The sequence below is a fragment of the Camelina sativa genome, chromosome 7 (genome assembly GCF_030686135.1).
Source record: "Camelina sativa cultivar CO46 ecotype springtype chromosome 7, ASM3068613v1".
Classification (NCBI taxonomy): domain Eukaryota; kingdom Viridiplantae; phylum Streptophyta; class Magnoliopsida; order Brassicales; family Brassicaceae; genus Camelina; species Camelina sativa.
Window position 1 is genome coordinate 8,601,510 of NC_141886.1, and position 12,095 is coordinate 8,613,604.

At 33.3% G+C, this 12,095-nt stretch overlaps 1 protein-coding gene and 1 pseudogene across 2 annotated transcripts; both read left to right on the forward strand.

Moving 5' to 3' along the window:
* Positions 1-6,084: 6,084 nt before the first annotated feature.
* On the forward strand, positions 6,085-7,593 carry LOC104700745 (uncharacterized). The gene is made up of 3 exons (XM_010416309.2): positions 6,085-6,811; positions 6,908-7,044; positions 7,194-7,593. Exons 1-3 carry the CDS (start codon positions 6,514-6,516, stop codon positions 7,296-7,298), a joined length of 540 nt encoding a protein of 179 aa, XP_010414611.1. The 5' UTR covers positions 6,085-6,513; the 3' UTR covers positions 7,299-7,593.
* A 637-nt stretch (positions 7,594-8,230) lies between these two features.
* On the forward strand, positions 8,231-9,380 carry LOC104700747 (28 kDa ribonucleoprotein, chloroplastic-like; annotated as a pseudogene). Its single transcript, XR_015562266.1, has 2 exons — positions 8,231-8,857; positions 8,945-9,380. The product of XR_015562266.1 is annotated as a 28 kDa ribonucleoprotein, chloroplastic-like (transcript).
* The last annotated feature ends 2,715 nt before the right edge of the window (positions 9,381-12,095 follow it).

Genomic DNA, 12,095 nt, shown 5'->3' on the forward strand with positions numbered 1-12,095 from the left:
TTTTAAATTTATTTCTCTATATAGTATTTAATCATCTCAAGATTTTTCACCAACAAGTCCAAGATGCTCTGGAAGAATTAGCTGGTTTTGTTTGTGTTTAACGAAAGTTAAAAAAGATTATTATAATTTGAGATGTTGGGTGGATGAAGAACCAAAAGACATAATTTGCTATCCAAAATCTTTAATTTTTTGTTGCGTGTTGGTCGCCGTACAAACGTCAACGTGATTAGGTCTCCGTATATATGCAAATCTGAATTTTAACTTTAGCTATTATTATTTGTTTCACAAAAAAAAAAAAAAAAGTATTTTTACAAAATCAGTGAATGATGAAAATATTAGGTAGGGACGTAGGGATGTATCCACGAAGGACAACCGTATTTAACATATATATATATTTTTGGAGTTTTTAATATACAAATTGTGATCATCATGAACCAGGGTTAGTTTTATCTAAAAATAAGATTATGTTACTTTATTATCATAAGGATGTTTCCTTAGGATATCCGAATCTTCTGTTCTATATTTATTAGAGGAATGGATTCTGTCATGTGAATATTTTGCATATCCCTTATATTCTCTATATATTAAAAGAGAAGCATTCTCACCAAAAAAAACTGATGTACCAGTATTACAAGCTCATTGCACATTTTTGCAAAATCCCCTAAATTTTTCTAATTAATTACATTTTTGTGCCATTATATTTATTTGCACAAAAAAAGTGCATAAACGAAAACCCTACACATACATATCTTCACCTATAAATAAATTTTTCCTAACACTCACGAGAAAAAACAAACAAACTTCATATTCAATTTTCACATGCCTTCTTTCACTAAGCTTTACGTGAGTCTTTTTTCATTATGGTTCGATCGTAATAGTCAATATCAATCTTTTACAAATATAATTTATGATGAATATCCTCCTAAGTTCGTTTATAATGTAAAGAAAAAACAGTGGCAGCAAAAAAAAGAAAAATAATATTCTCTATCAATTGGGAACCTTTACTCGGTAAGTATTCAAAGTTTTATGATGATCAATTCCACAGTTTAATTGGTAAAAAATATGATGATGATCAAATTATCAAATATGATGATTATCAAGTTCAAAGTTTTCTGATGATCAAATAAACAATAATAATCACATAACTAAAAAATATTCAAAAGTAAAGACGATATTTAAGGAGAATTTCCTATAATTAAGTCGTTTGTTTCCTATTATTTAGATAGTATCTTTAAATATTCCTTATAATTGTTACAAATCATTTTGTAAAGTAAACTGAAAACGTCCCCTACTAACCTTTTTTCCACAATGTAAAATGATATTGAGTATAAATAAAATGATACTACCTATAAAGATATTTAATCCCTAAAATCACTCAAACTATTTAAATCAAACTATCCAAATTCAAATATATTAAAGGTAAATTTGTTACCATCAAAATTGGACAATTAAATTCAAAAACTTATAAATGTAGACATGTTAAATTTAGTTATATATTCATTAGCATAATTTTCGATTTGATATTACCTAACATACAAAACTGAATAGATTTTAAATATAATTTAAATAACGATTTTTTCCTTAAATATATATGTCAAACCGAAATTAACAAAATCTAAAATAACTACAAATTTTTTTTTGTTAGTATTTTAAAATATTTTGGAGTAACAAATAGTATACCCTTTATGGAGTAAGACTACCGGGATGGGTTTGACCCGCTTAAGGATTTAGGTCATTCGTTTCGAGAAGTTTTTATCTTTTTGGTGGTTTTTATCCGTTTCATAGTTTACAAGTTTTATACAATTCTGATTAATCATTAATTTCGTAAACATTAGATTCATGTATGTTATTTTGTGAATCTTAATTTATGCTGAAATCTTTATTATTTCAAAAATCACTAACTGGATGAAACCAAAATTATAGTAAACATAGTTTTTTAAAACAATCACGCACGTACGTACGGGTCCGTACCTAGTTCTTGATTATAGATGGACCAATAACTTCGAAAATGTAGCAAAATGGGTCCATACTTAACTGTGTTGCTGTACATCGTTTGACAATAACTGTGATCATTAAAACATTATTTGAATATATGTGTAAATTAAAGAGCTTGCATGTTAACTATTGCATGATATCTCCATTACATTTTCACATTCACTTAGCGTGGCTGAAATTTAGGATTTTGAATCAGTGATGGTTGTTTAACCGGTTATGGTTATTTAATTGGTTATGTAATACTCGTTAGTTATTACTTAGATAGAAAAAAAAGATAGACTACATTTCTGAACATTAAATACAAATTGTATTTATGTTTTCACCTCGTTTCTATGGTTCAAAGTTTAAACCTTTATTGCGCGTGTCTTCTAATTTTTAAATTACTTTTAAGAAAAGTACCATCACCCCTATATGTATTTCAGTCAATTGAGACGGAAGAACTATATGATCTTTATAGATTTCTCAATATTCTTCCACTAAAAATAAACTGATATCTAATCATATCTAGAAATCTCACTTTAGTTTGTCTTATAATTGAAGCCTAAGTCCTAGCATATCTCTTCCATCCGTAGTCATCATTAAAGTGTAGTATAGATAGATATTTCTCCCCCCCCCCCCCCCCCCCTCCTAAAAAGATGTAACATATATCATACACAAAAGATAACTAATGAACTAACTATAGGGGTCTAAACAGAAAATAGCAAAGTTCTTTTGCTAGTAACGGATATTGTAGTAACAATTTGACCATGTCAGAGGGAAGTGTTTCCCATATCGGTGCTTTGGTGAAGGGATGGGTACATTTACTATCCATGTATACTTTGCCAATTAAAATAAGAACGAGACGACCCATTCTTAGCCTTAAATTAATTTGGGACATGAACCGGATCGACTTCAGAAAAACCAAACCGGTACTTACCTTATGAATCATACAAAAAGTAAATAAAAACAAAAATAAAATGTCAAGAGAAAGCATTTAAGTCCGTGAAAGTGAGAAAAAAGGAGATAAGAAGTTGTAGTGTCCCTTGTCCACCCAATCCACAATTCTTATATTTTTTTTTTTTGGTCAAACAGTTATCAATTATGTCTACAATTTCTAAAGAATATTGATATTTTTTGTATTTATTATTCGTCGATGAGTGGTACCAAAATTCATTTTCTTGGATCTATTAGTTAGGTTATCTTCAGCTATCTCTGATTTTTCTTATATATTCCGTCTAAATCTATAAACCATATCCTTTTGTCCATGGTCCAAGTTCAACGTGCATTGAAAGTTATATTCGGCCAAGTATGAAAATATGCAGAATAATACTTAAGCTTCCGGTGGTTGAAGAGAACTAATTTCAGTATGACTAGTAGTATAATATTTCGTATCTATTGTTATAACTTCAATGTCAAGTGTGTTAGACTTAAGGGAAATAATAGTATCAAATGTTATTAATAGAAGAGCAAAAATAGAATATATACACAAAGGACTATTTGCTATCTTTGATATCAATGTTCAAGTATTTGATGTTATATGAATTATAGGTTACTAGACAAAAATAAATGTTATATGTTATAAAAAATTGTCGAAAATATATTAGTTTAGAGGGATTTACTGGGGATAAGTTCGCTCTAGCCGCTTCTCTCCCTGGCATAACTCCCGAGATTCTTCTTCCCGGCGGCGTCGGCTCAAATCGGCGTCACTGGGCTGCTTCAAGTTCACCGCTGTTCTCTCCTCTGCTATCAAAACTGCCTTTGGACCGCTTTTGAATCCACCGGAGGTTCTTCGGTTTGCCACGCTACTCCGGCCATGCTCCAGCTTCACCTCCTATCTCCCTCCTTTGCTCAACTGGTGGTTCGTCTCAACGAGGTGATTCTCTTGAGACTCCAGCCTTTCGATGACAAATCTGAGATCTCGGGGCTCCATGTGTATTCTGCTCTTCGCCTCTCTCACTCAATCACATCATCTCCTTCCTACTTGGGTCCTTACCCTATCACCAAGTGTTATACTTGGCTGATGCTAGAAGTGAGCTCTGTTTTGACGCTGGAGCTGCGCAAGATCTGATCTTTAAAAGCTTCAACCATGGTGACCTTGTATCCCCCTCATGCATCTTTGGTCTCTTTAGTTTGTGTATTGGCTATGCTCTCCTCTGATCTGTCGCTTTATCTAACGAAGATTTGTCTCACAAACCAGACCACTATGTTTTTTGTCGATCCTGTTGTTGGACTGAGTTTAGACTACTCATGTCATCAATGCAGATCCCTACCAATTCTTCCTCTATCTCCTCAATCCAGGTTTGAGCCCAACTCTCATCTGTGAACCATGGTAGATAGAGTATTTCGGCTAGTCTTGGGTACATGTCTGATCCTGAAACTCTTTATACCCTATAAAATTTTATCGAATCCATCCCGGTTAGGTCACTCTACCTCTATTTTGGTTGGCCGCAAACAATCATATAGTTGTGTAATTGCCTCTCTAGATTGGCTAGTTAAATCCTTCAGTCAAGATCAGCTGGAATATGTATACCAAAAGCCCTTCGAACCCCTTAGTCTGTATCATTACCACTTGCCTCTTGGCTCTAACCTAGTGTCTATCTTAGTGCATCACAGCAAAGACGACAACAAGCTTTGTATGGGAACCCTTAACCTCTATGGTTATGAGCTTCATGTGAGGGAGGACCCACCTGCTTTGTCACGATTTTGCTTTCCTCTCCCTAGGTTCAATCTTAAAACAATCCTATCCTTCAATTTCCTTGATCCGCCTCTAGGGTGTAAACTCGGGTATGTCTTAATATCACATTGCAATATCGGCTACAAGCTTTGTGTGGGACTCCTTAACCTCTGTGGCCATTGGCTTCATGCGAGGGGGGATCCACCTGCTTTGTTACGATATTGCACATATCACCTTCGAGTTCCAGTTGTAGCTTAACCCCATGTTATGAGAATTGAGCCAGAAACTGCTTTAAACTTTGATCAAATTGTTTTGAACATTCTCCTATCGGCGAGAGCATCCTCCCTCACTCCACCTATGTACCACCTTTGTAAACGCTCCGATGCATATATTGCAAGAGCTATTGTTGATCATTTGTTGATCGAGGAAGTCGCGGAGCAAGTCTTCAAATGCGCTTCCACCATAGTCCCAACATATCTTTCAAGCTTTACTAGCCTCCCAAAGACTTGCATTTTCTTGGAAAACTCATGAAACCAATATCTTTCTATGCTTTGTAATCTTGTAAAGCTTTGTAACATTTTATGTTTCTCTTTATATGAATTATGCTCAAATAGGACTTAAGTTTTAATGGAAGTTTGTTTGAAAAAAAAAAAAAAAAAAAAAAAAAAAAAAAAAAAAGAGGGATTTACTGTTTGAAAAAGTCAAAACGTTAAAACTACTAGTTCGAAACAACTGATTTTCAAATCATTTGAACAATTGTCGTTTGAAGCTATAATATTCTTGATTTATAATTTAGAAATGTTAGATATTTTATACCCAATGTAGATTGTTGGACAAAATAAACGTTACATATAAAAAATATCAAAAGTAATTTAGTTTACGGAAAATCACCGACTATCATAAAAAGTTGAACGTTACCTATATTAAACATCGAAACGAGAAAAACATTAGTTCGAAACGGCAGCTATTCAAATCATTTGGACAATTGTCGTTTAAAACTTATTTTTTCCGATGCTTCAAACGTTACAAATTTTTTAATAATAAACTAAAAAAAGACAGTTTGCATTATTTTTTTAAAAAAGTTCAATTTATATGTCTGATTTTCCTGATTTTTTTGTTAGATTACACCCACAAAAACGAACTGAAAGAAACTTCGGAAAGGGTAAGTTATTCTTGATACAAGTATAATCAAGTCCTAAATAAAAGTCAAACGCTATAACATTCTATAATTAATTTTTATTGCAGCATTCTAAATATTGCACTGTGCAAATTTGCACATTATCTAAAACAAGTAATAAATTTATCAAATACAACAACTTAAATAATTTTTAAAGAGTAAGAACAAAAACAATGTCAAAATCATCGGTCCCTGATCTCCGGTGCCGGCACCCACCCGTTCATATCAACTATTTAATTTCCGACCATCCTATTACTCTATTCCATTAAATTTTAAACTCCAAAAATAAAACGTCAGAGATGTCCCAGGCAACCACAGTCAAATCTGCAACAATATGGTTACAAATATTTAATAACATTATTATTCTTATCATTAATTAAACCCCCAAAATGACAGTCCAATTAAAATAATAAACAGAAAAAGTAACAAAATTAAATAATCACAAATCATATATACTTTTATTTTATTTTTTGGGGGTTTCACATGTTTTTTATAAGCAAGGCCTGTGTGGTGGACCTAACCCCTTCACGCTGTCCCGAAAAAGACTCTTTTCTTTCTCTCTTCCTCTTTCCTTCACAAAACTCTCTCATTCTACTCTCTGTTTTTTTTTTTGTGTAATCTCTTAATCATACCAATTTTTTTTGGAAGAACAGAGTTTTTGCTTTTGTTTTTGTGTGTGGAAGAAGAGATGGGGAATTGTCAAGCGGTTGATGCGGCAGCGTTGGTTCTACAACATCCTGACGGCAAGATCGATAGATATTACGGTCCTATATCCGTTAGTGAAGTCATGCGTATGTATCCTGGTCACTACGTTTCTCTTATCATCCCTTTGCCGGAGACAAGTATACCGGCCACCACGACGGCAACGACGAAGACAGAGGATAAGAGTGCTGAGAGAAGGGTTGTGAGGTTCACGCGCGTGAAACTTCTCCGACCAACGGAGAATCTTGTACTTGGTCATGCTTATCGTCTCATCACTTCACAAGGTTTGTGTTTTGTTGTTTTTTTTGTATTTCTTAAAACTTTTGGTTTATTTTGTGATTCTTGTAATGGGTTTCTGATTTGTTTTGATATGTTTCCAGAGGTTATGAAGGTTTTGAGAGCCAAGAAGTACGCAAAGACAAAGAAGCATCAGAGTGAAACGACGACTAGAGAGAAGAAGAAGCCATCACCAGAGAAGAAGATTGATGAAGAATCCGATAACAAGAATCAGAATCTGGTACGTCATTTTTTAACTCGAATATAATCAAAGATTTTATCGAATTTAAAAGTAATTAGATATGGGTTTTGGTTAATATCAAGCTTTACTTTAAGCATCAATTAAAATAATTAATGGGTTTGTGTTCTTTTTCTTTGTTTTAATAACAGGAAACGAAAGATGAGAAGCAGCGTTCAGTGTTAACGAGTTCAGCATCGTCGAAATCAAAAACATGGAGGCCATCATTGCAGAGCATCTCTGAAGCTACGAGTTGATGTTTGGTTCTTTACGTGAGGGACAAGAAACGTAGTCTCTGTGTGAGATCAATCAAATCAGAAGATGGAATCTGAAGAAAGAAAGAGATATAAAATTTTATCGAAATAAACTCTTCTCTTATGTTCCATTCTGGTTATTATTACATAGGAGATGAAAATTTTATAGATTAAGATGTAAAAAGAACTCTGCAGAGATTAAGAACTTAGTCCCTTTTTTTGTCCTGTCGTCAATGTATATATAAAAGCTCTCCATATGAAGAAATCAATCTGAAAAGAAAAAAAGATTGTGAAAACATATGTTTTGTTTTTGGTGTTTACAATTTATTATGTCTTAGGCATTAATGGTTTACACAAATTCTTAGAAGAAAAAAACATTAGTTAAATGAGTCCAAAAAACATTTGATTTAGATGTATGTGAGGTATAAATGGGTTGTAAGAATTGCATTGAGTTGGATTGATCATTGGTAGGTACACATCCTTTCAAGCATTTATGAGTAAAGGTATTTAAGAAAAAAATAACCAAACTTATTTGGGATTTATCGAGTTATTTTCTTATACAGCTAAAATTAGACTTTTCAAAATTTGTAAATTCCTTTGAAAATTGAAAGCAAACTGTATTAAATAGGTTTTTCATAACTTTCATATTTTTTTTTATTTAGCAGCCAAAAAGGATGAGCATTTTGCATCAAACCCAAACCAAACTAAATCTTGAACCGATATTTCATAAACCGAACAATTTTAGATTATAAACCGATTCTCTAGACTATAAGAGAATATCTGGTTTTGGGCCTTTTGGTGAACACAGAAAAGAAAAATATCTGATTTTTTTTTTATTATTATGCCAACTGATATGAAAATATCTGATTAATTAATAATTCTTTTTACTACTTTCATTTGTTTTTCCCAAAAATTACAAAACCAAAACCAAAACCAAAAGACCGGATAATATAGACTAAACCAATCAAGTACCAAGTGGTAGATTACAGAACCAATCAATTGTAAGGATGTTATATGATATGATAGGCCAATCACTATTTTGGCCTTATCCAAAATTTTTTTGTGGACAGACTCTGTCTTAGGCCAATCTCTGTTTCTCTCTGTCCAGAGGGAAAATGGCAGCATCAACGGTACCACTTCCTTGCTTCAAACTCCATCATCAACCCTATCTCCTCCATGGCTGCAACTACTCATCTAACCAAACACTCCTCAGATTCAACTTTTCACCTCCAAAACCTCTATACATCTCTAACTCCCGGCGATTCAGAGTCCTGCCAGAGACCATCACCGCCAAATTAGAAGAGGAAGTGAAGGAGGAGGAGAAGGATCAGGCAGCTGGTGATCTTGATCCTCCTGCAGCCGTTAACACAAAGCTCTACTTTGGAAACTTGCCTTACAATGTTGACAGTGCAACTCTGGCTCAAATCATTCAAGATTTCGCGAACCCTGAGCTTGTTGAGGTTCTTTACAACAGAGACACAGGACAGAGCCGTGGATTCGCCTTTGTAACGATGAGCAATGTCGAAGATTGTAACATCATCATCGATAACCTCGATGGAACTGTAAGTTTCTTGCAAGCTTTTACAAAACACATCACAAAAGGGCAAAAAACACATTTTGGTTGATGTTTGTTGTGTTGTCTTTCTCAGGAGTATCTTGGGTCGGGCTTTGAAGGTGAACTTTGCAGACAAACCAAAGCCTAACAAAGAACCTCTTTATCCTGAGACAGAGCATAAGCTGTTTGTTGGTAACTTGTCGTGGACTGTAACTTCTGAGTCATTAGCTGGAGCTTTTAGAGAGTGTGGAGATGTGGTTGGTGCTAGAGTTGTGTATGATGGAGAAACAGGAAGATCACGGGGTTATGGCTTTGTATGCTACTCTTCCAAAGCAGAAATGGATGCTGCACTTGAATCGCTTGACGGATTTGAGCTGGAGGGTCGGGAGATTAGAGTGAACCTGGCTCAAGGCAAGAAATTTTGATATCATACAACAACATTGTGAAATCATTCTGAGTTTTATTATACATTAGAGTTATGTTTAAACTGAACTAATTAACTCAAATTCAATAAATTTTTATGCTTGTAAGGTGTTGGTTATAAATTATAACTAGTCAGTACTAATCTAATCTGTGAGGAAGTCTCAGAGACACAAAGCAAATTATTAACTTACGTGTCTTAGCTAGAATATACAACATTAGAATGAATCAAAGCATTGATCTCTGGATAACAAGAAACCTCAAGACGATCTCCTAGAGACTTCTCTGGACAAAGAGATTCGTAAATTGTACCCCGCAAGCTCCTTTACCAAATACCAACCACTAGTGGTGCCAACTAAGCTAGCTTCACTGAATGAATTAGCTCATTACATTCATGATTCATTTGACAGTTTCGGCCCTTGTTAAGTTAGGTCTTCATAGTGTAAGCTTACAACAAACTTGAGTCTCATAACTCTCTCCATTCAAGTAAGCAAATCGTCCTTACAAAACCATTGCTATACCAAACTGATGCCTTTGATGAGAATCAGACGCATGAATATTCTGAGTGGTCTTAACAACCCTAGAATTAGACAAAAGTAAAAGAATCGACAACACTCTAATCCAATAAGTTTAAGGGACACATTGAGGCAAAAAAAAAAAGTTAACCTGTCAGACAACCGTGCGACCAACCCTGCAAAGGAAGACCTAACCGGTTGGTGATTCGTCAACAGCGCAGAGAATCCCGAAGGAGACTCATCCGTCGTCAGTCCGACTCAACTCACCCCGGAGAGGAAGACCTAACCGGGTGGCGTATCGTCTACGGCACCGAGAATCCCGAAGGAGACTCAGCCGTCAATCACACTCAAGTCGCACAGCTATATGTCATCATCCAGGTGACCATCAATGATCTCCAGCGATATATAAACAACAAAACTTATCCCACACGTTGTCGATGTGGGACAAAGAAACGAATCAAACCTCTCTCTAAACAGAGCCTAAAAAGTAAAAAACGCATTGTCAAAAAATAAACAAAACAGAGCTTAAAACGTAGTTGTTTCATTACTCCATGTGTATTGAATTAAGAATTTTAGATGATTTGGTAGGATTTAGATTTGGAGTGATTTGTGTATTTTTTTTTTCTTTCTAAAGAGAAATGATCGTTGATTTTGTGAGATTTACATTTAAACTTTCATAAGATTTTGGGATATTCTGTGTGATTTCTTTAGAACAAAAGGAAAAAACGGACGCTTCTTGTAGTTTTTCTTCAGAGGCTTGGAAGTGAAGATACTGAAACCATTTGATTGAGCTAAAATACGTGACTAGCGCCATTTCATCTGCAACTTTACATATCAACAAGGAGCTAAAGACAAAGCTGGTTATTACGTCTTCACTTATTCGCTGTTTCTCCCCTGCTTTTAAAGCTTTTCGAAACAAATTTGACAATCTGAAGAATGCAATCGAGAGCATAAGATGTGAAATTAGTAGCTCTTGATGATATGAAAAATCCTAAACGAAGAATCGAAGCTCGATGCGGTTGGTTGTTCTTTCTAACGATTTGTAGCCACGGGAGAAATCTCGTCATACATCATGGAAATGTTACTAGTTCGTTTTTCATCAATCGATATGAAGCATGTGTGAGTCGTCACTAACAGAATTTTAATTATAAAAAATGCAGTAACCTACCATATAACTCTATACATAAATTAATAAGGTCGAGACCATGAATTTTATTAATTTTTTAGTTTATCGATAAATTAATAATTATTATAATCTTTGTAAAGAGATATCTTCATTTTCGTAGTTTTACAAATTTTCTTTTAAAAATAGATATTTTTGTTATAACTCACATTTTTATATAATTTTCTTAATTTATAATATTAGCTACCGTAATAGGATGGATGTTAGTAGTTTACTAGATTAATTATTTAGGTAAAATGATAAATTTCATAAGTTCAGAGTTTAGAAGAAATTGTTGTTACTATCCTTCATTGTGATGATGAAGTCAAAGAAAATATTGAGGTACCTCTAGAACCAATTACACGTAAGGAAGCAATTATCATGTCTAAAAATTTCCATAATTTTTGGATGCGATTTGAGAAAATAATATCAAATTTTTTTGATGCAATGAGAAAAACTGGAGATGAGTTCCAACATGAAAGCAAATTCAAGAATAGGCAAACAACAACAGACTCATATTTCACGAAATTTATATATATATATATATTAATATCATTATTTATTTATAATGCTGATGGGATCATATTTTTAAATAGGATTTCCAAAAAAAAAATATTATCTTATTATTTTTACTAAATTGTGTTATTTTTTACACCAGTCTAGTTTGGGACCTGTAAAATTTATTAATTTATAGCGAGTATTAATTTAAAAAGTATTAATATATAGGTTTAGGTTTTATTGTATTACTCTATCAAACAAAAAAAAAATTGTATACAATAAAGTTCAACCAAAAAAATAAGCACATTTTAATTTGTAAACTATCTAAAACATAAAAAGAAAAAAATGATTGTTTTGTGGTGCAGCTCCAAACAAATGATAAACTAACTAGACACTAAATTAAATAATCGAAAATTTCTAAACCAAAGAAGTTCAAATTTATTTTTGAAAATGCAATAACTAAAATTTAGTTAGAAGTGATTTTAGGAGACTATTAATACTTTTCTGGTTGAAAAAATATGACTGAAAAATCACTCTTATACAAGTGTTATTTTGAGTGATTTCACAACAACAAAAATAAAAATATAAAATCAGACATACCTTTCTATTGATTCACTTCTCTCTCTACAGAGATGAAATCTTCAATTGAT